Genomic DNA, 27,372 nt, shown 5'->3' with positions numbered 1-27,372 from the left:
TAGTCGACAATGGGATTACTTAACCCTGGGATTACTAGACCTTGATATTACTTAATCCGGGAACTACTAGGCCCTGGGATTACTTAGTCTTGGGATTCCTTGAAAATAATAGTCTTTTATTTTTTTTATCTGTCATTATACAACAACGTTGTCTTGCAAAGTAAGACAACGTTGCAACTTACTGATCTTGTGAAATGAACCACTTGGGGTAATGTAGATCTATGGAAATATTATATTTGCAAAAATATATTATTTTATCAGAATAGCTTGGATAAATAACCTAGGAGAATGAAGCTCACCAGGTGAGCGTGGTTTAGTGGTTAGAGCACTGGCCTGCTAGTTGTAGGATTAGTCGGTGAGGTAAACAAGTGCCTCCCTTCACCCTTCACTCCCCTTTCTGTCTCTTGTGCCATTAAAACTACTCTCCCTACTTTCTACTTCTACTTCCACTACCAGCATTACCAATACAATTATTTATTTTTCTTCCTCTCTTGGTCCTGTCCCTGTCCCCCCTCGCCTATATTTACTTTCTCCCTCACTCTTTTGTGTTAGTGTGACTTTGTAAATGGTCCCAATCGGACCGAAATGTCGTCATAAGCTTCTCTCTCGTATGTTCGGGTTATTTGTGTATTGTTCCACTTACGGTACTGTGACTTTTTACTCTACAAAGTGTTCTCTCAGCCGTGTTACCGGTGTCAACATTTATTAACGTGCGTTGTGATATATTGTTTGCAAACGTGTAGTGTGATACTGTTTACAAATGTTTGCCTTGATGTATATATTCGAGAAGGTAGAAATCCTTGCTACTGTTAGTCTCACTCTTTATAATCTGCTCAGGTTCTCCAAGATCCCACCTTGGAACACTGGACGTCTGGTATTCAACTGAAACACTGAATCTGGTGGTAATTTTCCAAGTAAAACTGAATGACACGTTCTGGAGAAGACACAACAATGTGTCAAAACTTTTACCCTAAGAATATGGTAGAATGGGACATAATCATACTAAGGTAGACAACCATGAGTAAGGTCAGACCCACGAAGAGTCCTCAGCCTTGCCCAGGTGACCACTACCTGCTTGTTTTGACTCCGAAAAGGAAAAAGACTCGTCGATCCGCCATGGCTTCACCTTCTGAAGGAGCACCTGCCTCAAGTGAGGACACAATGCTCAAACCTACAGGAAACTACAGCTCCGAGGGCGGCTACGGCACGATCAATCCTCATTTTGCATTTACAGACAAAGTGGCGATGCCCCCAGGTTTGCCGAATCCCCTCATACCCATCATCCCAACAAGCTACTCCATGCCTACCCTGGCCACCACTATTACTAACCTCTTGTCTCCGCAGCAGACACACACAGACGTCTTCTACAATGTCGCTCCCCTCGGTAGTGACCCTAATCCACTGAATACTGTTTTATCCCCGCCACCGAACACGCCACTATCTCCCCTCTCTATACCTTCCAGTCCAACGGCAAAAAATCCAGGCTATAATCCTGCAAGTTCCAGTCTTATCACGCCGCCCAACACCCCGTCGTCTCCCGTCTCCACCATAGCCAATTCTAAAACAGAGCGAGGCAATTATTGCTTGGAACCAATGCAGTTGCCGGACAGCTTAGCTGCATGTAACCAAGGACCCTTGTACAATATTCTCAGCCCTGATCTTGTAGATCTGACGAATCTTCGGCCTCTTCCGGGGGAAGATCCCCAGACGTCTCCCAGAGATTCAAGATACAACACAAGTGATATGCGTCCATACTCCGGCTATGGTAATCCATATTTCGAAGACCACAGCGGAGATGCAGAAGAAGTGATAAAAGATTTGGTAAATCTAGGGAATGGCGTTTATGACGGGGAGAGTAGAGAAAGACCTAAGTGTGGCAAAATCCAAGAGATACCTGTCAAATCCAGGGATTGGGACACGTTACAGGAAAAGGAGAGTATGGTGGCAGCCTGCTGGAACCACAATCTTTCCATCGCTCCCGATGAACACAAGACCGAGAAAAAATCTCAGCCGATAACTAACAGAACCCAAAAGTCTCCCAGCGAGAGCAGCAAAAAGAAGAGACCTAAGCATAAAAGCCGCCGGAGAGCTCCAGCGCTCAACGAGGGTCGTCTGGCGGGCGACGATGACTACACCGCCGCCGACGAGAGTGACCGCAAGCGACGATCTCGCTACAGAAAGTTGAAGATCCCGATGATAGACGACGACGATAACTTGGACTGCAGGAAACCTGACTCTGACGCCACGCCTTCAACCAGTGAAACCTCCTCCTCATCTGACATCCTCGGTAAGTATAATCTGCCTTATCTAGTTTACATTTTATGATCTATATATAAATATATATATATATATATATATATATATATATATATATATATATATATATATATATATATATATATATATATATATATGTATTTATATATATATATATATATATATATATATATATATATATATATATATATATATATATATATATATGCAATGAGATCACAGTAAACAGGTGATTTCAGAATATGCAAAACAACTACTCACATTATCAAGGAACAATGAAAGTAAAGCATCAAAGGAAGGTATATAAAGGGGTAGCCCACACCTCACTATCAGATCCCACAACACCTGACGCGAGACAGCAGGCCCGCCGACCGAACTAGACAGGTCCTTCACACAACCAACCAACAAACTATTCTGCCCAAGAAATAAGAAATTTAAAAAATTATTATTTGTCCAATGTATTATTAAATTCTTCCCAAATTCTATTAATTATAAATGGATCTAATTTATATAAACCAAAGGAAATATTCATATTATTGTCAAAACTGCTTTTTATGAAACAAGATTCAATTATATTCCTGTCGACCATGGACTTGCTTGATACTACTTTCTCAACTTTTTGAAAATCAATTGGATGGTTAAAATCTCTTACATGAATAAATAGAGCATTGGAATCTTGTCCAGCTCTAATGCTATATTTATGTTGTTTTAATCTTAGTTCGAGATTTTTACCAGTTTGACCGTAATAAACTTTATCGCAAATTTTACAAGGAATCTTATAGACACATTTGCGATAAAGTTTATTACGGTCAAACTGGTAAAAATCTCGAACTAAGATTAAAACAACATAAATATAGCATTAGAACTGGACAAGATTCCAATGCTCTATTTATTCATGTAAGAGATTTTAACCATCCAATTGATTTTCAAAAAGTTGAGAAAGTAGTATCAAGCAAGTCCATGGTCGACAGGAATATAATTGAATCTTGTTTCATAAAAAGCAGTTTTGACAATAATATGAATATTTCCTTTGGTTTATATAAATTAGATCCATTTATAATTAATAGAATTTGGGAAGAATTTAATAATACACTGGACAAATAATAATTTTAAAAATTTTCTTGGGTAGAATAGTTTGTTGGTGGTTGTGCAAAGGACCTGTCCAGTTGGGCCGGCGCGCGTCAGGTGTTTAACCTTTGTGGGATCTGATAGTGAGGTGTTGGCCAGACCCCCTTATATACCTTCCTTGGATGCTTTACTTTCATAGTTCCTTGATAATGTGAGTAGTCACGAAAGCGCTTGGAATTCTTCTATTCTTTCAGAGTGGTTGTTTTGCATATATATATATATATATATATATATATATATATATATATATATATATATATATATATATATATATATATATATATATATATATATATATATATAAAGTGTTTTCATTGAAGCATATATGTGAACAGTATTTAGATAAAGGTAGGGAAGTTTTTATTGCATTTATGGATTTAGAAAAGGCATATGATAGAGTGGATAGGGTAGCAATGTGGCAGATGTTGCAAGTATATGGAATAGGTGGTAAGTTACTAAATGCTGTAAAGAGTTTTTATGAGGATAGTGAGGCTCAGGTTAGGGTGTGTAGAAGAGAGGGAGACTACTTCCCGGTAAAAGTAGGTCTTAGACAGGGATGTGTAATGTCACCATGGTTGTTTAATATATTTATAGATGGGGTTGTAAAAGAAGTAAATGCTAGGGTGTTCGGGAGAGGGGTGGGATTAAATTATGGGGAATCAAATACAAAATGGGAATTGACACAGCTGCTTTTTGTTGATGATACTGTGCTTATGGGAGATTCTAAAGAAAAATTGCAAAGGTTAGTGGATGAGTTTGAGAATGTGTGTAAAGGTAGAAAGTTGAAAGTGAACATAGAAAAAAGTAAGGTGATGAGGGTATCAAATGATTTATATAAAAAAAAAATTGGATATCAAATTGGGGAGGAGGAGTATGGAAGAAGTGTATGTTTACCAGATATTTGGGAGTTGACGTGCCAGCAGATGGATTTATGAAGGATGAGGTTAATCATAGAATTGATGAGGGAAAAAAGGTGAGTGGTGCGTTGAGGTATATGTGGAGACAAAAAAGTTATGTATGGAGGCAAAGAAGGGAATGTATGAAAGTATAGTAGTGCCAACACTTTTATATGGGTGTGAAGCTTGGGTGGTAAATGCAGCAGCGAGGAGACGGTTGGAGGCAGTGATGTCCTAAGGGCAATGTGTGGTGTAAATATTATGCAGAAAATTCGGACTGTGGAAATTAGGAGAAGGTGTGGAGTTACTAAAAGTATTAGTCAGAGGGATAAAGAGGGGTTGTTGAGGTGGCTTGGCCATTTAGAGAGAATGGATCAAAGCAGAATGACATGGAGAGCTTATAAATCTGTAGGGGAAGAAAGGTGGGGTAAGGGTAGTCCTCGAAAAGGTTGGAGGGAGGGGGTAAAGGAGGTTTCGTGGGCGAGGGGCTTGGACTTCTAGCAAGCGTGCTTGAGCGTGTTAGGAGTGAATGGAGACGAATGGTATTTGGGACCTGACGAGCTGTTGAAGTGTGAGCAGGGTAATATTTAGTGAAGGGATTCAGGGAAACCGGTTATTTTTGTATAACCGGACTTGAGTCCTGGAAATGGGAAGTACAATGCCTGCACTCTAAAGGAGGGGTTTGGGATATTGGCAGTTTGGTGGGATATGTTGTGTATCTTTATACCTATATGCTTCTAAACTGTTGAGTTCTGAGCACCTCTGCAAAAACAGTGATTATGTGTTAGTGAGGTGAAAATGTTGATTGATGATGAAAGTATTTTTTGGGGGGGATTATCTTTCTTTTTAGGTCACCCTGCCTCGGTGGGAGACGGCCGACTTGATAATATATATATATATATATATATATATATATATATATATATATATATATATATATATATATATATATATATATATATATATATATATATATATATATCATGTACATAAGCGATACAAGATGCAAAACAACCACGGGCGGAGTTAGTTGAATGATAGCTCTAGGCCTTTCGTGTTGTAATCAACACATCAACAGGAGCTGGTATTGTTGTAGAAATGAATAAGATGTAAAGGAAACGAAAATAGTTAAGGGAAAACTGTGGTGCAATACTTGTTATGTGGACAAGCTGTTTCGTGATTGTTGACGTAAGAATCTTGAGTGGAAGTGTGTGCAAAAAAAAGGGGGGGGGAATGATAAACTAAATAAATGGGGAGATACGTCAATACAGAGGAGCAACACTGAACGTTGCCGCATCGTTAGTGGAAGATCAATGACCGCAGTAAACAGTAACTTGTAAGTTCAGGAGGACGAAGCTGGGAGAGACGTACATTAAGTAGGTTATAACTGGTCGTCAGCACATCACACCTGGTCCCAAGACCACACTATACCTGGTCAAAAGACCATACTATATCCTGGTCTCCAAGACCACACTATACCCTGGTCTCCAAGACTACACTATTCCTGGTCCTAAGACCATACTACACCTGGTCTCAAGGCCATTCTATTCCTGATTCTAAGACCATATTACACCTGGTCCCACGACCAGACTACATCTGGTCCCAAGACCACACTACACCTCGTCCCAAGACCACACTATACCTGGTCTCCAAGACTACACTATACCCGGTGTACAAGACCACAGCGGTCGTGGTCGATAAGACCACACTGGCGTGCAGGCCAGGTCAGCTGTTGAGTATTTCATACTCTTGTGAATTTTACAACCAAAAATACTCTCTCTCTCTCTCTCTCTCTCTCTCTCTCTCTCTCTCTCTCTCTCTCTCTCTCTCTCTCTCTCTCTCATACAGACATTCTACATGGGACTGAATCGTTTATCCTTTTCCCTAATGTAAAATTGATGAGAAATAGAAACAAGTGAAGACAAGGAAATGCTACAAATAGATCTGGACAAACCGCAAGACTGGTTACATCAATCCCAACAAATGCAAGGTCATGAATACATAGGTCAATGTGAGACAATACAGCCATTATTATCTCAAACACTACCAAACAGGTGCATACACTGTACTAAAGTACGCATGAAAAACAGAAAAGGCACCTTATGTAAAATGTGTAAGGGGTGGGTGCATGATGGATGTATGTACAATTATAGCAACGGTGCCAGAATTCATTTTGTGTGTAACAAATGCACTTTGGCACAGTTACCCTTTAGCAGTGATGACATTGATTTACCTAATTTTAATACAAATGACCCATTGCCATATATTGATGATTATGATTGTTTTATGAAAACAGGCCTTCACTTTATTCATGTCAATGCAAGATCACTTCTTCCTAAATTGGCAGAGATTAGGATTCTAGCTAACAAAATTAGGGCGGCAGTTATAACCATCTCTGAATCTTGGTTGGATGATACCGTGACTGACGACGAGGTCAAAATAGATGGTTACAATATAAAACGCTTAGATAGGAACAGAAAGGGTGGTGGAGTATGTGCCTACATTAGAAATGACTTAGTTTACAACCCAAGACCTGATTTAAATAACAATAAACTGGAGATTCTATGGTTTGAAGTGCTGCTTCCTAAGACCAAACCCATCTTAGTAGGAACTAGTTACCGCCCTCCTACCCAGGACCAGTTCTTAGAAGACTTTTCCAGAGTCTTGTCCGGAGTTGAAAACAATTGCGAGACAATAATACTGGGCGACTTTAATATCTGTTTTCAGCAGCAAAATAACGGGCTATGCAAAAGGTATAAGCAAATTCTAGGATTAAATAGTTACACTCAACTAATTAATACTCCAACCCGGATCACACAGTTCTCAGCCACCCTAATTGACCACATACTTTGTAACCGCTCTGAGAACATTAGTCAGTCAGGCGTCATTACCACAGGTCTTAGTGATCATTTCATCATTTACTGCACCAGGAAAATAACTAGGGATAGGATAGGCCTACACAGGACAGTAAAAATGAGGTCAACTAGAAACTACAGTAAAGAAACACTGGTAAATAGGCTACACAATTGTGACTGGACAGAGATAACAAGTTGCACGGACGTAAACGATGCCTGGGAAAAATTCAAAACAATGTTCACTACCATCCTTGATAATATTGCACCAGTTAAAGAAGTTAGGATTAAACGAAGAACTGAACCCTGGATGAATACTGAGATATTAGATAATATGAAATTCAGAGACCGGCTGCTAAAAAGATTTAAAGCAAACAGACAGGATATTGCAGCACTAAATGAATTCCAAAGGGTGAGGAACAGAGTACAGAGACTTATAAAAGGAGCAAAGGCAAAGCACTACTGCTCAAAAATTGAAGAGTATAAGCATAACCCCAGAAAGCTCTGGCAACAACTAAAACAGTTGGGGTATAGCCATAAGCCAGTAGATAGGTCTAACATAGTACTCACTATCGATAATGAGGTATGCCACGAAACATCTAAGGTGGCAAATAGCTTTAATTCCTACTACACATCTGTTGCATCAACACTAGTAAGTAAACTACCAGCTGCATCAAATACCTTTAACACAGACTCTGATAAGTTTCAAACATACTATACCAATAAAGGGGTAACCCCAAACAGTTGTCAACTAGTAAGTGTATCTCATGACTTTATTCAAAAAGAACTAAGCAGGTTAAACCCAACTAAGAGCACAGGCCCTGATAACATCCCGTCTAAGTTCCTAAAAGATGGTGCTTCTGAACTGTCAATCCCTATTGCTCACATAATAAATCTATCAATCACCACTAATACAGTACCGGAGGGGTTCAAGGAGGCCAGAGTCACTCCTATCTTCAAGAAAAATAGTAGGTCTGATGTAAGCAACTATAGGCCTGTTAGTATACTCAGTATAATATCCAAAATTCTAGAGAGGGCGGTGTATTCTCAAGTAGTTAAGTACCTTAATGACAACAACATTCTCCATAGCTATCAATCGGGCTTTAGAAGATCCTACTCAACCGACACCTCCCTTATTAATCTGATGGATTACCTGAGAACTGAAATGTCAAAGGGGAACCTCATAGGCATGGTAACCTTAGACCTGCAAAAGGCCTTCGATACTGTCAACCACAATATATTATGTAATAAACTTCAAGCTATTGGTATAGGTTCTGTAGACTGGTTTAAGTCCTACCTTAGCAACAGGAGACAAATTGTCAAAATCAACAAAACAGAATCAGAACCCCTGCCGATAACATGTGGAGTTCCCCAAGGTAGTATTCTGGGTCCCTTATTATTCTTATGTTATGTCAATGATATGCCTATCAGTGTCAAGTGCAAACTCCTACTGTATGCAGATGACAGTGCTCTGTTAGTGACAGGTAAAGACCCACAAGATATTGCTAATGTTTTAACACTGGAACTGGAGTCCTGCAGCAAATGGTTAGTAGACAACAAACTATCATTACACCTAGGGAAAACTGAAGCCATTCTCTTTGGCACGAAACATAAACTGAGAAGGGTAAATAATTTTAATGTTCAATGTAATGGGGAGCCCATCACTTTGGTTTCATCAGTAAAATATTTGGGAATCCCCTTTGACCCATGCATGTCAGGAGAATTGATAGGGAACAGTGTAGTAAAGAAAGCGAATGCCAAACTGAAGTTCCTGTATAGACAAGCACAGTGTCTAACTACTAAGGCTCGCAGGACCCTATGTCTAGCCCTTATACAATGCCATATGGATTACGCTTGCTCTTCTTGGTACTCTGCCTTGACAAAAAAACTGAAAGATAGACCGCAAATCACCCAGAACAAAATCGTAAGATTCATCCTGGGGCTGGGAGCAAGAGAACATGTAGGCCAGGATGAATTACAGCAGTTGGATATGCTGAATGTTGAAGACAGAGTAAAACAACTGAAGCTAAATCATGTTTATAAAATTGCTCACAAACAATGTCCAGAATATCTTGCTGTCAATTTTGTCAAGGTTGGGAACCAAAGCAATCATAGTACTAGGGGGAGAGAGCACAACTTTGTAGTACCCACAGTCAGTGGCCAGGCTTCAAACACCTTTTATTGTACAGCAATAAAGGAATGGAACAGACTACCAGCACATGTCAAAGCCAGTCATAGCGTGAACCAGTTCAAGAAGAGTGCCAAAAGGTGTCTGATGAATGTAGCTACAGAAAGGGAGGGGAATGATTTTCTATTTTTTAGCTAACATACGTGTAAATTTTACCTTATTCCTTGTAATGACCCTCGTATTGTAGATAGTCTTAATGACCTTGATGTAGCAGATAGTCTTTTTAGTATGATAATAAGATGTTATCTTCATTGTAGAATAATAAGAAAATATTATAACCTTTATACTATAATAATAAGGTAAAAGGACCCCAATGGAAATAAGTCACTCTGTCTGACTTTTTTGGGTTATCTTAGGTTCTCTACACATATGCTGCTATGTATGATAATTCTATGTAACTGTATTTGTGTATACCTGAATAAACTTACTTACTTACTTACTTACTTATGAAGATTGGGGAAGAGGTATGAAGACCAGACACGGAGTATACGTTAGTGGGACAGAGTCTCCAGATCTCACTCAAAGACTCCAGCGAGCATAGTGCCTGGGACATCACCTGAGGCTCTCATCAGCCGAACAACCTCTGTAGTCAAAGCTCGCCTGGAAAATTTTAGAATAAGATTCAGAAATCTCAGCAGAGAGTCGTTTTAGGCCCTTTATGCAATATATGTCAGGCTCATCTTGGAGTATGCAGCACCAGTATGGAACCCTCACCTGAAGAAGTATGTTAAGAAACTGAAGAAAGTTCAACGAGACTTGTTCCAGAGTTAAGGTATGCAACGAGACTTGTTGCAGAGTTAAGGTATGCAACGAGACTTGTTGCAGAGTTAAGGTATGCAACGAGACTTGTTACAGAGTTAAGGAACATGAGGTACGAAGAGAGACTAACGGACAGAACCAGGGCATGACATCATGCAAAATACTCAGAGGAATTGATAGGCAGATAGGGACAGACTTTTTGAGAGGCGGGAAACAGGTATTCGGGGGCACAGTTGAAAGGTGAAGACACAGATGAGGCAAAGAGACGTCAGGAACTATTTGTTTAGTCTCAGAGTGGTCAGGAGTTGGAGTGACCTCTAAGAGCACGTAGTGGAGCCAGGCTTCATACATAGTTTTATGAGCAGGTACGGCAGAACCCACGAAGCAAGGAATGACTCTAGCATCAGGCGGGGCCAGGAGCTAAAACTCTTCCTGCAATCACAGTCAGGTGAATACACACATACACACACACACACACACACACACACACACACACACACACACACACACACACACACACACACACACACACACACACAACCGGTAGCAACCGGTGAAAAGGCGGGGCCAGGAGCTACGACTCGACCCCTGCAACCACAAATAGGTGAGTACACACACACACAGTGTAGTGGAGGCAAGATGTATACAAAACTTGAAGAAGAGATACGATAAAGCTCTTGGAGTAAGAAGAGAGTGGTCCTAGTAGCGACCAGTGAAGAGGCGGGTCATACAACCACAAATAGGTGATGAGTACAAATAGGTGAGTACGCCTAACATACAGTTAGTACCCAGAGTACAAACACCTTCACCTCCTCTAGAAAACAGATTATTACAAAACTTGTGTATTTTAGTGTTCGACCTTCCTCCGCAGTATATAATTCACAGCGTCTGCTGCTTGTCTCATATTCCACAGTTCACTTCTAAATCTCTTCTGCAATATCTTTTTATTGATTACTTACATGTGTACGCTTTTTTCAATATTAAGTAGCATACATATATGCATATATATTTACATACATACACACACATACATACATACATAACAGTCATACCTGTTGTAAATAAATGGTTCAGACAACGGACAGGATGATGACTGTGATACTTGTACAACTGTGGAAACGTTTCACCAGCCTGTGACTTCATCAGTCCAGTACAGAAAATAGTGGTGGAATATCTACAGGAGTTTGAGGTAATAAGGCTCTCAGCCTGGAGTCAGTGTCACCAGTCTGGTCCAGGCTGAGGGACCGATTACCTCAAATTCCTACTGATCTTCTTCCATTCTTGTTTGTATTGGACAGAGGAAGCCCCTGGCTGGCGAAACGTTTCCACATTCGTACCTACAAAAAGGTGTGAGGCAGAGCCTTCACATGGTTTGTTGACCAAGTTCAGGGAACCTCTTCCAGAGGCCAGCAATTCAAGAAATTAAAGAGTATTGATTGAGTACTATCCTTGTGAGTGTTCCACCCAGAGTACAACTACTGGCGAATGCTTGTCTTGTAGTATATTAACTGCCTTTTGGTTGTCCATAATGTTGGGCCAGGTGATGAGCCTCCAGAACCACTTTCCTCGTTTTGAATCTGGAGGATGAATGGCAAGACAGGGCAGTTAAGTTAGGTACTGTGAGTCAGGAAACAGGACAAGTGTTTCTATCGCTTCTCTTAGTCATTTGATAACCCGGCACAGGAGATTTTGGTCGTCTGACCGAGACCTTCCACTAGCTTACACTCCACCCCTTTAAAAATTATGGTTATGGTTATAATCATTAGTTTATTTTTTATCCAAGAGAATTGTAGCTGTTCATTGTGAGAGCGAACGTGAGCCTTGCATAGAGTTTGTAGCTTCTGCCTCTGCCAGGTATCTCAGCACCGTTAGTTGCTTGGCTGCCTGTCTCTCAAGATTCACCAAATGATTCCTTACAGTTATTGCAGAGAAAAATTTCACCATGAGAAAGTCTGATCAATCAATAAATATTAAATTTTCGTGGATACCCGAGCAAGATGCAGTTTCAACGTCATGATATCTTGAGAGCATCATCAACATGTGTGTCTAAGAAGCTCAGTCAACCTGCCATAGCTTTCCCCAGACAGATAAATTGCAAGTATGAAACTCATGTATAAGAGGACTCTGGGCATCTCTTTTTACGTATATAAATGTTTAAGTGCAATGATCTGTGTAAGCTGCTGAAGTAGCCGTTCCAAAGATCCTAGTAAATGCACCGATGATTGTGATCCATGAAGTACTTCCTGAAGGCCAACTAACTGGAAGGTGATAAATTTGACTCATGTGTAACACATGGGTATCTTTATTGAGGAAACGTTTCGCCACACAGTGGCTTCATCAGTCCAATACAAAGAAAAACGGTGAAAGCAGAGGAGGAGAATGAGGTAATCAATCCCTCTTCATTCAGTCGATGTAATCAGTCCAACAAGATTGATGGACTGATTACATCGACTCTAGGCTAAGGGACTGATTATCTAAACCTCCTAACGAGCTTCACTATTTTTCTTTGTATTGGACTGGTGAAGCCACTGTGTGGCCAAACGTTTCCTGAATAGAGATACCCAAGTGTTTCACATCTGTCTGATTTATCAGCTTGTTGGTTCTTCAAACCATTTATCTACATAACTGAAGTTCCCTCCACCCCTAAAGCCCTGTGGAGAAATTTTCTCCAGGAGGGGGTTATTAGCCCCTTTCAACCCTTTTCAGCCCTTTCAGCCCTGAGGGCCCAACTCGCTCAGAAAGGGCAATGATGTCTAGCTTCTGCATCAACACTTTAACTCATTCCAGATACAGTACCAGCGTGTGTCATAGACACGCCACGTCTTTTCAAGAAACCAGTGTTGCAATTAGTATAGTTTAATAAGAGAAAATCGATCTCTTACCTTAGCAGGACAATTAAGGAAAATCCTGCTCTGACTTTGTTGCCATGTTAAAGATGTATATTGATATCTGTGTCCAGATAGCAGGAATTGAGCATTCTTCATGGTGGAAGTATTCAGTTATTCAATGAAATACTGACACAACACCCCTAGGGGTAATTATACTTGTAAGCACTTGTTCCCGACAGCCACGTGGTTGTAGAACAACGTAACTTTGTATCAACAATGAGGATATTTAGCTTTGTTGCCTATCGCAGCCTCTGACGATAGCAGCCTCCGATGATAGACAGTTGTTCTATGACCACGTGACTATCAGGAACAAGTGCTTTTAAGTATAATTACCCCTAGGAGTGTTGTGTCAGTATTTCATTGAATAACTGAATACTGATGAGAGCCTTATACTCACTTGTGTTGGGCTAAAAAACCCACTTATTACCGGGGTTTATGGTAATCTGCCTAGATCGTACATTAATGGGCTTGTTCCCATTACCTAACAATATTATCTAACCTGTTGGCTATGTCATCAACACCAGCTTATGAGAAGCACACTTTCTGTCTAACATTCCTCTCTCTGTTACAGAAATTTTGTTTCATAAATCTAAATATATGATGCAGCCACGACTTGAGTCCTGGAAATGGGAAGTACAATGCCTGCACTCTGAAGAAGGGGTTTGAGGTATTAGCAGTTTGGAGGGACATCTAGGCTGTCGTATCTGAGCGCCTCTGCAAAGACAGTGATTATGTACGATTAGTTCTCAACTGCACAGTCAATTGAACTACCATACAGCAAAACAGACTTACCTGGGTTTGTGTATTGGACCCTTACACCCGGGTATCGGGTATCGGTGTCTTCATTGAAGAATAGTGTCTTCGAGAATGTCCACGTCTTCCAGTCAGACTGGAAATTCGCAACACTCGCTTGTTACACTGTTCATCAAGATTTGTTCACCGTAATGTCACTAAAGGAGCTGCACACACTACTTGATAATAGGTTTATTGTTATTACGGAGATTGTCTTTGGGCACAAAAATGCATGGATCAGTGTTCTTTGTTCGTTATCCCGGCATTAATGTTTCCCCTTGCAGGTTTTAAAGCAATTTGGCCTGCAGTATCTCCATCTAGCCCCAGCTTCCCGACACACAAAAGAGTGCCGACAAAGCATATTTTCCCTGCTTGGCAAACTTCCACCATGAAGCAATGCAGAATGCTCAATTCCTGCTGTCTGGACACAGATGTCAATATAAATCTTTAACATGGCAACAAAGTCGGAGCAGAATTTTCCTTAATTGTCCTGCTAAGGTAAGAGATCGATTTTCTCTTATTAAGCTACACTATTTGCAACACTGGTTTCTTGAAAAGACGTGGCGTGTCTATGACACACGCTGGTACTGTATCTGGAATCAATTAAAGTGTTGATGCAGAAGCAAGATGCCATTGGCCTTTCTGAGAGAGTCGAGCCCCTCAGTGCTGAAAGGGCTGAAAGGGGCTGATACCCCCCTCCTGGAGAAAATTTATCCACAAGCCCCTTCCACCCCTGAAGTCCCCTCCACCCCCGAAGTCACCTCCACCCCTGAAGTCACGTCCACCCCTGAAGTCACCTCCACCCCTGAAGTCACCTCCACCCCTGAAGTCACCTCCACCCCTGAAGTCACGTCCACCCCTGAAGTCACGTCCACCCCTGAAGTCACCTCCACCCCTGAAGTCACCTCCACCCCTGAAGTCACCTCCACCCCTGAAGTCACCTCCACCCCTGAAGTCACCTCCACCCCTGAAGTCACCTCCACCCCTGAAGTCACCTCCACCCCTGAAGTCACCTCCACCCCTGAAGTCACCTCCACCCCTGAAGTCACCTCCACCCCTGAAGTCTTTTCCTCCCAGTTCTACTGGAATTACGCCTTTCAAGTTAATGTTTACTGAAGTTATAGTGGACTGCTTGACGATGTTCTCATCAATTTATTGAAATCTCTAATCTCACGCTGAGAGATTTCACTGTGGAAGTCACTGGCGGGCGGGACGTTTTCTCAATAAAGACTCCCAAATGTTGCACAAGTGTTTAATTCTTCAACTTGTCACTTTTCTAGACCATTAACATTACAGAGATGTCACTGTGTATATATACAACACGTCTAGCTTTTGTTCCCACTGTCGCACTATATAGGGTAGCAGCATACTGATGTTTACCTGGTGTGTACCTGGAGAGGGTTTCGGGGGTCAACGCCGCCGTGGCTTGGTCTAAGACCAGGCCTCATGGTGGATCAGGGTCTGATTAACCAGGCTGTTACTTACGTGCGCAGTTTTTAAGAATATGCCCCTGGCCAGCGCTGACGACCCGCCGAGTAATGAACAAGCCCACACGCTCACCTATTGGTAATTACCAGTTACGGATTGTAATCTGTAACCAGGTCGCACGAGCCTCAATTAGTCGTTATTCTGGCAGCTGACGATCCAATCTTCCCTAATGGAATCTGTCACCGATGACTCGCTGTGAACCCTGAGTTACGAAACGAAGCTTCGTTACCGAGCCTCGCTAACCCGTTATCATTTCTTTCTGGTATTCATCAAGACAGTAGTGCCTCAACACTCGAGTTATTACTTGATGAATGCTGGTTGAGGATGAAGAGACGTGGACAACAGTTTAGTACCACGTCAACAAACATACCAAACTGACTGCAAATAGTGTAGTGATACCGTCAAATTGTTGCGCTAATTGTACACCATTGGCGATACATTTCCTTCATTAAATGTCCCGGAGTGTACATAAATGTCCTTTTCAAAAGTGTCCTTAAATAAGAATAGATACTGCTGCAGGAATCCTGAGCCACAAGAAGAGCAACTGCAGATTGCGGTCACAGGATCGAGCCTCCACGGGTTTACTGATTCCCATATTAATATCATTACTTATTTGTCACAGGTCCAGGAGCTGCACAACTGGCTGAGCAGCTGTGTGACGCCACCAGTGAGGCGGGTCGACTCCTCACCCAGGAAGTACAGGAGGTCCGTATTCCATCTAATTAATAATCTTACTAAATTCTCAAGTACTATTATTCATAATTTTAAAATTAAATATATATATATATATATATATATATATATATATATATATATATATATATATATATATATATATATATGTCGTGCCGAATACGTAAAACTGGTCAATTAGCAAGAACTCATGCAAAATTAAGTCCTTTCTGAAATTTTCTCTTATACGTTTTAAGATATATTTTTTTCATTAATATTGATGTAAAAGTTTATAATTTTGCACCAAAAGAAACTTAGAAAACTTGCCTAACCTTATTATAACAAGCGTAATTTATTTTAGCCTAACCCAACTAAATATATTTTAGATTTGTTTACAATAATTTAATACTAAACAAGCACAGTGAAATATATTTTTTTCGTTAGGTTCAGAATGATTTTGGCGAAATTATTGCATACACAAATTTTCGCTTGTCCTATATGGCAAGATGAGCGTTGCTATTTAAGCCAAGATCGCAAGTTCTGCCTATTCGGCATGACATATATATAATATAGGGAGGTACCACCGCTAGAACTGTCCTGGGGACCCTCATCCTCAGAGAAAATAATAAACTTGCTTCAGGGAAAACTCAAGGTTCTCCCTGAAGCTGTTTGAGAATTTTCTCCTACCACCCCCTATATTTAATAAATATTTTATTTAATACATAGACAAAACATTCACAAAGATACAATAGAAAGTAAAACAACATAGGTAACTCAGAGCTACATCTCGAATACTTCGTCCAGCTCCCCGGCGGTGGGCCGCATGCCCAGAATGCTGCAGGCATTTCCTCTCTGGATCGCAACACTGAGTCTCTGAAAGAGGAAGCTGGTCACCCTGTGGTCCTTGGTTTCTATGATGAGCTTTTCACCCAGCTCTTTGAGGAACTTTAGAGCACACTTGCCCCATGCTCCAAGGGTCTCTGACCCTATTGGGATGAAGTTATAGCAAGGGGGAAGGTCTTCATATTTGCGGATCTTCTGGGTCTCCCTGTGGCTGGCAGCTCCACCGCTTTCCACTACGGAGTATGGCAAGTAGGTGTCTGCCAATGTGACGGCACAGGTGTAGTCCCAGGCAATCTGCTTTCCATCCTTCCAAGGTAGCATAGTGGCCCCATCAGGAAGCTTTTGACTTCCGTCAGACCTCTGCACTTTGGGTTCCCGTTGAGCTGGGCAACGGGCTGTGGCAAGGCTTCTCTTTATGATGTCATTGACCTCCTCATGTCTGGCATACTTCCCTTCTGCTGTGTGACACACGAGACCCTGAAGTCCGAATTGATCAGCTGTCGCCCTGCCGCAAATACACCTATGTTCGGTGAGGATGGGGGCGGCTAGGCGAAGAGCAACACCAATTCGAATGGCCTGTGGGTCTAGTTGAGTGCCCAAGAAGGAATTGGGAACAGCTAACAGGAAATCTCCTGAGTGTGGTGCCTTCACTGCCAGGAGACGAGCTTTGTCCTTTCCTGAGGCATTGGAGAGCATTGTGTTGGCGATTTTTTCCATGATCGGTTTGTCCCAGTGAGACTGTGTTATTTGGGAGGAGCTGGTCTACTGGAGGAATCTGTAAGGGTGTCCCACCGAATCGCTACTTCAGTAAATCTGGGGTCTTGAGCTCCTACCACGTCCCTCAAGCGTTGGGGAGCAATCTTCTTGATTAATGCACTGGAAGCCAAACACGAAGACAGAAGAGCAGGTAAAGCAACATGCGTTGCTTTGTGCACCCCTATACCTCCCAGTCACACTGGGAGAGTTGCCTGATCCCATTGCTGATCCTCTAATGACAGGTTCAGTGCCTTCTTAAAGGTTGACCTCAGGTGAGCGTCATATTCGTCGAGTGTTGGGTTGTCAAAAGAGGGTGTACACCTCAGGAAATAAGTGAGTCTTGGCATAGTAAGGCACCTTGTGAGGAGATACAGAGCATCATGGGCATCAAGATCGCTTATTCTCTCCTCCATTCTCATCAGGTAATTCAATTTGCCCTTGAGGACAGTGTCGATGGCCTGGTGACCCAGCGGTGCTCACAAGAGGGTACTGTTGGACGGAGTGGTATTAGAGGCTTCTGGGAGGATTCTTCGCACAGCATTGATTATTTCCTGGTTCGCTGTGATGATTTCACACTTGGAGGGATTGAGAATGAGTCCCAAGTCTTCTCTCTGTGTTTTCACCAGTTGTAGGTCCCCTACCAGGGACTCTTCAGTACCTGCCAGAGTGCCATCATCCAGGTACCAGATGTTGAGCTCGCTGCGTAGGCTGGAAGTTAGTTCTCTTACTGCCAAGCAGAAGAGAAGTGGAGCTAGTGGGTCACCCTGCTGAACACCCTCTGATGAGAAAATTTCATGATCTCCAAACAAAAGAATTGAGGGTTTGCTGTAGCCGGCTGAAATGAAGGGAAAAAGGGTGGGGAACCGATCCCGAACAGCTGGCAAGACAGCATCTCTCTTCACCATATTAAAGGCATTTCTAAAATGAAGTTTGACTACGGCTTTGTCTTCTGGTAGGTTCCTGATGTAGGCCCTTGCAGCATGAGCTGCGGCTTCACTGCCTTGAGGGACCCCAAAGCCCAGTTGGTGTGGCTGGAGTAAACTGGCAGCTTCTAGGCTAATGTTTCTTACTGCTGCTTTGGCAACGAGACGGCGAAGAGTGTTTCCAACTGCAATGGGTCTGATTCCCCCATCCTTCTTCTTCAACGCGCATAGTGAGGCTTCAAAAAAGAAAGGTTTAATTTCTTCTGGGATTCGCCCAGCCAGGTAGTTGTTGACGAAAGTTGTTAACTCGGTGAGAAGAATTGATGCAGATGCACCGAGTACTGGATTTACCATCTCCTTGAGGTGCTGAGGTCGAATTCCAGTGTAACCTCCTGCAGATCCTGCTGGAAATGACACAATTGCCTTATAGACTTCTGATTCTGGCAAAATTAATTGTTCAGTGATGGGGTCTTCCTCAGGGTTGTTGTTGATGGCTATGGTGTCCCTGGTTGGATGCTTGTCTCTTAGTGCTTGGGCTGTGGTCTCATCTTTGGGGGCTACAGTGTCGTCACTTGTAATTATTCGGATTGCTCCCACTGTGTTACCTTCTTCAATTTTTTTGCTAACCTGTGCGCAAATTTTCTCATTTTCAGTGGGACTTTTCTTGGGTCTACCTCTGTGATTCCTGCGATAATGGGGCAGAAGGACACAATTATCCGTTCTTGGGTAGTTGCGCACTGCCTTGATAACTGACGTGGGTAGCAGTTTGCCTCGTCTCTCAGGAACTGCAAGACAGGCATTGCCGAACAGGAGTAGGTTGCGCCATGCTTGGAGGGCGCCTCGGGCTTCTAAGTTGGTGGAACCTCCATTCACCTGCTTAAGAAGGTCTGTGAATTTCCCTGCTGCATATGGGCGAGCCGCTTTAGGGATGTGGGATAGGGTACTGTTAGCAGTGGATTTGAATGCCAACAGAAGGTTATCGCAAGTGAGGAGGTTGTCATTGGAATTGTCATATGCCTGTGGAGGCTGTGGGCTACTCTCTGCTGGGGGCATATGTGATCCCGCACACCCATTGTGTGCACGAATGCGGCCATCCCTGTTGCGTGCTCGAAACTCTCCACACACCTGACATATGCCTCTTCTTTCATTGTTGGGTGCACCGTTTCCCTGGCTTTGTGGCTGGCTGGCTGCATCATCTGCCATACCTCAAACTGTATGGTAAGCCCAGGTTAAAGGGAAAATGGCGCATGGCACATACCACATGTGGTTCATGGTGGTGGTGGGGGTATATATGTATGTATGTATGTATATATATATATATATATATATATATATATATATATATATATATATATATATATATATATATATATATATATATATATATATATCCAAGCACAGTGTCAAATAACTTGAAAAAAATCTACTTTTGTTTATTTTTTTTTAAGAGTGGTTGTTAGTGTGTTTCTGAAGTCAGTTTCTTAGTGTTTTCTCTTATCAACTTACCGCTCGTGCTCTTGTTTCACTAAGTTTAAAGCTAAAGTCGAGCACAGTGATGTAAATTCGAATGTTAAAAGTAATATTCAGGTGATGGCAGTGATGTGTTCACGTGACATTACGGTGTGATGCAGTTCAGATGGGCTTGTGAGGTCTCTAGGGAGACCTAATTATATGGTCACACCTGCCTTAGCAAATGTCGGGTAGTCACGCCCACGTCTGAGGTCTTTTGTTCTTAACAGCGTCAGACCTCGGCGTCAGGTCGTAACACGTGGTACATACACCATTGGGGAAGGGGTACTTTGACTACGATATAAGCCCAGGGAACAGCGGGGCAAAGAGGTTGTTGGTGACAGGTCCGTCGAGCGAGAGCTCTGGACAACCGCGTGTGTAGTGGACCACGCATTGGGAATCTCGGGTCAGCTGGTCGGTGAATTAAGAGTGAGTACTAGTCCGTGTTACTGATAACATCTACCCTTCCCCCTGGTAATAAGTCTCATAGGTCAATTGTTATATTGTGTAAATTTCCATCAGGATATGTTGTATTCTAGTCCTTTTATGTTATTAAGTAAACTATAGCCATAGTTCCCATTTTTATTTGTACCTTCATATGCTATTCCCTATTTTGTTAAGCACTGGGATATACAGGAGATGTGCTCACTCGCTGGGATACCTCCGGTAGAGTGGGTAGAGGTCTCACAACGGTCATACTTCCTTGTTCAGTACTGTGGGTACTCTTCTATGTTTAGTATTACGGGCAGAACACACACTGTAAACTCGTCCTGAGTGCTGGCACAACTGGAGGGTGACGGTAGGGGTTGGAGGGTGACTATGAAGGCTTGAGGGTGACCGTAACTGCTAAAGGGACGGGAGGGTGACTGTATATGCTAAATGGAGTCCACAGAGTCAGTAGGGTGACTGTAGGACTGGAGGAGAATCATAGGGGCTGAAGGGGGATCGTAAAGGTTGGAAGAGGACTCTAAGGGATGGAGGAGGAGTGTAAACGCTCTACAATATGCTGATGGACCCTGCCATGTTCGTTAAAAACCGCAAGAAACACCAATCACATGCCGTAAACATTCTAAGGGAGCCTAGACACGGGGGTCATCCCACAAGTGTTAAAAACAACGAATATAGCCCCTCTTCACAAAGGTGGCAGCAAAGCAAGGAACTATAAACCAATAGTACTGACATCCTACACTAATAAAATCTTTAAAAATAGTTTTAAGAAGTAAGATTGCCAACCAATTGGAGTCACAACAGTTGTACAGCCCAGGGCAGTATGTCATTAGAGCGGATTGTTTCTGCCTCTAACAATTACTGGACCGTAACAACATGGTCATGGATGCGCTCGAAGACAGACAAATTACGGATGTTGTATACAAAGTCTTTGAAAAAGCCTTCGACTAATGCAATCATCGTGTGATAGAGCATAAAATATGTGCAGAAGTATAACTAGAAAATTGGACAGATGTGTTTTTAACTTTCTGACAAACAGAACAGAAAGAGTAACAGTAAACAGAGCTAAGTCAGAGGCGGCCACAGTGAAAAAAAGCTCTGTTCCCCAAGACAATACTCGCCCTTATTATTTTTCTTGTCCTCAAATCAGACACAGACAGGAACATAAATTATAACACTATATCATCCTTTACAGTCGATATTTGAATCTATATGAGTGTCACTTACTGAAGACACAATGAATCTCCAAGCGAATATAAACCAAATCTCTCAGTGGGCCACAGAAAACAATATGGACAGTGAGGACAAATTTCAGTTACCCCATTTTAAAAAAACCGAGGAAATAAAAAGCAACCAGAATAGAGTATCTGACTAACTCTAAACGCTGAGTAGAGCGTAACACTAACGTGAGAGACTTAGGAGTGATAATGCAAGAGAATCTCACCATCAAGGATCACAGCGATGTTATTATCACAACAGCGAGGAAAATGATACAATAAATAATAAAAACGTTCCTAACAAGACGTCAAGCATTGATGGTCGTCTTCACGTCACTTATATTCCTCAAGTAAAAATAATTATTGTACACTAGCAGCCCCTTGATCTAGAGATAGTACAGAGAACCTTCAATACAGCTACAAATTCAGTCAAATGCCTAAATTACCGGGGGCGTTTAAAGTCCCTTGACCTGTACTCCTCTGAACGCAGCCGAAAATAATGCATCATAATTTACACCTGGAAAATCCTACAGAGACTGGTGCCGAACCTGCATACATAAATTACTCCCATTGAAAAGTATAATAAATGTAAGGATCCCAAGACTTTTCAGTAGTCTTTCTTCATACATGAAGGGGTTTAGTAACAAACCCATGAGTGTCTTCAAGAAGGAACTTGTTAAGTCCTACAAGTCAGTTCCTGATCAACCGAGCTGTGGTTCATACATCGGACTACTTGTGGCCAGCAGAAACAGTCTGATTGCTCAGGTATTAATCCATCAGGAGTCCTGGTTTAGTCTGGCCGCGGGGGCGTTAACCCCAGAAAACATGATTCAGGTAACCTTCAGGGCTATCCTAGCGACTAGAGGAACACAGTAAGAGCTGGAGGAACACAGTAAGAGCTGGAGGAACACAGTAAGAGCTGGAAGAACACAGTAAGAGCTGGAGGTACACAGTAAGAGCTGGAGGAACACAGTAAGAGCTGGAGGTACACAGTAAGAGCTGGAGGTACACAGTAAGAGCTGGAGGAACACAGTAAGAGCTGGAGGAACACAGTAAGAGCTGGAGGTACACAGTAAGAGCTGGAGGAACACAGTAAGAGCTGGAGGTACACAGTAAGAGCTGGAGGAACACAGTAAGAGCTGGAGGTACACAGTAAGAGCTGGAGGTACACAGTAAGAGCTGGAGGAACACAGTAAGAGCTGGAGGTACACAGTAAGAGCTGGAGGAACACAGTAAGGACTGGAGGAACACAGTAAGAGCTGGAGGAACACAGTAAGGACTGGAGGAACACAGTAAGAGCTGGAGGAACACAGTAAGAGCTGGAGGTACACAGTAAGAGCTGGAGGTACACAGTAAGAGCTGGAGGAACACAGTAAGAGCTGGAGGTACACAGTAAGAGCTGGAGGAACACAGTAAGAGCTGGAGGTACACAGTAAGAGCTGGAGGTACACAGTAAGAGCTGGAGGAACACAGTAAGAGCTGGAGGTACACAGTAAGAGCTGGAGGAACACAGTAAGAGCTGGAGGAACACAGTAAGAGCTGGAGGTACACAGTAAGAGCTGGAGGAACACAGTAAGAGCTGGAGGTACACAGTAAGAGCTGGAGGAACACAGTAAGAGCTGGAGGTACACAGTAAGAGCTGGAGGAACACAGTAAGGACTGGAGGAACACAGTAAGAGCTGGAGGAACACAGTAAGGACTGGAGGAACACAGTAAGAGCTGGAGGAACACAGTAAGAGCTGGAGGAACACAGTAAGGACTGGAGGAACACAGTAAGAGCTGGAGGAACACAGTAAGGACTGGAGGAACACAGTAAGAGCTGGAGGAACACAGTAAGAGCTGGAGGAACACAGTAAGGACTGGAGGAACACAGTAAGAGCTGGAGGAACACAGTAAGGACTGGAGGAACACAGTAAGAGCCAGAGGAACACAGTAAGGACTGGAGGAACACAGTAAGAGCTGGAGGAACACAGTAAGAGCTGGAGGTACACAGTAAGAGCTGGAGGAACACAGTAAGAGCTAGAGGTACACAGTAAGAGCTGGAGGAACACAGTAAGAGCTGGAGGTACACAGTAAGAGCTGGAGGTACACAGTAAGAGCTGGAGGAACACAGTAAGAGCTGGAGGTACACAGTAAGAGCTGGAGGAACACAGTAAGAGCTGGAGGTACACAGTAAGAGCTGGAGGAACACAGTAAGGACTGGAGGAACACAGTAAGAGCTGGAGGAACACAGTAAGAGCTGGAGGAACACAGTAAGAGCTGGAGGAACACAGTAAGGACTGGAGGAACACAGTAAGAGCTGGAGGAACACAGTAAGGACTGGAGGAACACAGTAAGAGCTGGAGGAACACAGTAAGAGCTGGAGGAACACAGTAAGGACTGGAGGAACACAGTAAGAGCTGGAGGAACACAGTAAGAGCTGGAGGTACACAGTAAGAGCTGGAGGAAAACAGTAAGGACTGGAGGAACACAGTAAGAGCTGGAGGAACACAGTAAGAGCTGGAGGAACACAGTAAGGACTGGAGGAACACAGTAAGAGCTGGAGGAACACAGTAAGGACTGGAGGAACACAGTAAGAGCTGGAGGAACACAGTAAGAGCTGGAGGAACACAGTAAGGACTGGAGGAACACAGTAAGAGCTGGAGGAACACAGTAAGGACTGGAGGAACACAGTAAGAGCCAGAGGAACACAGTAAGGACTGGAGGAACACAGTAAGAGCTGGAGGAACACAGTAAGAGCTGGAGGTACACAGTAAGAGCTGGAGGAACACAGTAAGAGCTGGAGGTACACAGTAAGAGCTGGAGGAACACAGTAAGAGCTGGAGGTACACAGTAAGAGCTGGAGGAACACAGTAAGGACTGGAGGAACACAGTAAGAGCTGGAGGAACACAGTAAGAGCTGGAGGAACACAGTAAGGACTGGAGGAACACAGTAAGAGCTGGAGGAACACAGTAAGGACTGGAGGAACACAGTAAGAGCTGGAGGAACACAGTAAGAGCTGGAGGAACACAGTAAGGACTGGAGGAACACAGTAAGAGCTGGAGGAACACAGTAAGGACTGGAGGAACACAGTAAGAGCCAGAGGAACACAGTTAGGACTGGAGGAACACAGTAAGAGCTGGAGGAACACAGTAAGAGCTGGAGGAACACAGTAAGAGCTGGAGGAATACAGTAAGGGCTGGAGGAACACAGTAACATCTGGAGGAACACAGTAAGGGCTGGAGGAACACAGTAAGATCTGGAGGAACACAGTAAGATCTGGAGGAACACAGTAAGAGCTGGAGGAACACAGTAAGAGCTGGAGGAACACAGTAAGAGCTGGAGGAACACAGTAAGAGCTGGAGGTACACAGTAAGAGCTGGAGGAACACAGTAAGGACTGGAGGAACACAGTAAGAGCTGGAGGAACACAGTAAGAGCTGGAGGAACACAGTAAGGACTGGAGGAACACAGTAAGAGCTGGAGGAACACAGTAAGGACTGGAGGAACACAGTAAGAGCTGGAGGAACACAGTAAGAGCTGGAGGAACACAGTAAGGACTGGAGGAACACAGTAAGAGCTGGAGGAACACAGTAATGACTGGAGGAACACAGTAAGAGCTGGAGGAACACAGTAAGGACTGCAGGAACACAGTAAGAGCTGGAGGAACACAGTAAGAGCTGGAGGAACACAGTAAGAGCTGGAGGAACACAGTAAGATCTGGAGGAACACAGTAAGAGCTGGAGGAACACAGTAAGAGCTGGAGGAACACAGTAAGAGCTGGAGGAACACAGTAAGAGTTGGAGGAACACAGTAAGATCTGGAGGAACACAGTAAGAGCTGGAGGAACACAGTAAGAGTTGGAGGAACACAGTAAGATACGGAGGAACACAGTAAGAGCTGGAGGAACACAGTAAGAGCTGGAGGAACACAGTAAGGGCTGGAGAAACACAGTAAGAGTTGGAGGAACACAGTAAGATCTGGAGGAACACAGTAAGAGCTGGAGGAACACAGTAAGAGCTGGAGGAACACAGTAAGATCTGGAGGAACACAGTAAGAGCTGGAGGAACACAGTAAGAGCTGGAGGAACACAGTAAGAGCTGGAGGAACACAGTAAGAGTTGGAGGAACACAGTAAGATCTGGAGGAACACAGTAAGAGCTGGAGGAACACAGTAAGAGTTGGAGGAACACAGTAAGATCTGGAGGAACACAGTAAGAGCTGGAGGAACACAGTAAGAGCTGGAGGAACACAGTAAGGGCTGGAGAAACACAGTAAGAGTTGGAGGAACACAGTAAGATCTGGAGGAACACAGTAAGAGCTGGAGGAACACAGTAAGAGCTGGAGGAACACAGTAAGATCTGGAGGAACACAGTAAGAGCTGGAGGAATACAGTAAGAGCTGGAGGAACACAGTAAGGGCTGGAGGAACACAGTAAGAGTTGGAGGAACACAGTAAGATCTGGAGGAACAAAGTAAGATCTGGAGGAACACAGTAAGAGCTGGAGGAACACAGTAAGAGTTGGAGGAACACAGTAACATCTGGAGGAACACAGTAAGAGCTGGAGAGTGAGCCAAGTGCTTGGAAAAGTAACTATTCAATTTACAGTAACTAACAGTAATAAAGAGAGCAGTGTAACAAGCAGTAATAAAGAGAGCAGTGTAACAAGCAGTAATAAAGAGAGCAGTATAACAAGCAGTAATAAAGAGAGCAGTGTAACAAGCAGTAATAAAGAGAGCAGTGTAACAAGCAGTAATAAAGAGAGCAGTGTAACAAGCAGTAATAAAGAGAGCACTGTAAAAAGCAGTAATAAAGAGAGCAGTGTAACAAGCAGTAATAAAGAGAGCAGTGTAACAAGCAGTAATAAAGAGAGCAGTGTAACAAGCAGTAATAAAGAGAGCAGTGTAACAAGCAGTAATAAAGAGAGCAGTGTAACAAGCAGTAATAAAGAGAGCAGTGTAACAAGCAGTAATAAAGAGAGCAGTGTAACAAGCAGTAATAAAGAGAGCAGTGTAACAAGCAGTAATAAAGAGAGCAGTGTAACAAGCAGTAATAAAGAGAGCAGTGTAACAAGCAGTAATAAAGAGAGCAGTGTAACAAGCAGTAATAAAGAGAGCACTGTAAAAAGCAGTAATAAAGAGAGCAGTGTAACAAGCAGTAATAAGGAGTGCAGTGTAACAAGCAGTAATAAAAAGAGCAGTGTAACAAGCAGTAATAAAGAGAGCAGTGTAACAAGCAGTAATAAAGAGAGCAGTGTAACAAGCAGTAATAAAGAGAGCAGTGTAACAAGCAGTAATAAAGAGAGCAGTGTAACAAGCAGTAATAAAGAGAGCAGTATAACAAGCAGTAATAAAGAGAGCAGTGTAACAAGCAGCAATAAAGAGAGCAGTGTAACAAGCAGTAATAAAGAGAGCAGTGTAACAAGCAGTAATAAAGAGAGCAGTGTAACAAGCAGTAATAAAGAGAGCAGTGTAACAAGCAGTAATAAAGAGAGCAGTGTAACAAGCAGTAATAAAGAGAGCAGTGTAACAAGCAGTAATAAAGAGAGCAGTGTAACAAGCAGTAATAAAGAGAGCAGTGTAACAAGCAGTAATAAAGAGAGCAGTGTAACAAGCAGTAATAAAGAGAGCAGTGTAACAAGCAGTAATAAAGAGAGCAGTGTAACAAGCAGTAATAAAGAGAGCAGTGTAACAAGCAGTAATAAAAAGAGCAGTGTAACAAGCAGTAATAAAGAGAGCAGTGTAACAAGCAGTAATAAA

General features: G+C 42.7%; 1 protein-coding gene across 1 annotated transcript in view; it reads left to right on the top strand.

The window, feature by feature from the left end:
* The window catches only part of LOC128698899 (uncharacterized), an 85,072-nt gene that overhangs the window by 24,916 nt on the left and 32,784 nt on the right, over positions 1-27,372 (top strand). Inside the window, exons 2-3 of the mRNA XM_070096954.1 lie at positions 838-2,287; positions 15,891-15,973. Of these exons, the coding sequence (XP_069953055.1) occupies positions 1,018-2,287; positions 15,891-15,973 (1,353 nt within the window). The 5' untranslated portion in view covers positions 838-1,017. The remainder of the gene's footprint in view (positions 1-837; positions 2,288-15,890; positions 15,974-27,372) is intronic.

The sequence above is a fragment of the Cherax quadricarinatus genome, chromosome 55 (assembly GCF_038502225.1).
Source record: "Cherax quadricarinatus isolate ZL_2023a chromosome 55, ASM3850222v1, whole genome shotgun sequence".
NCBI classification, from domain to species: domain Eukaryota; kingdom Metazoa; phylum Arthropoda; class Malacostraca; order Decapoda; family Parastacidae; genus Cherax; species Cherax quadricarinatus.
Note: the sequence above shows the minus strand (reverse complement) of the source record. Positions and strands in the feature narration are given on the sequence as shown.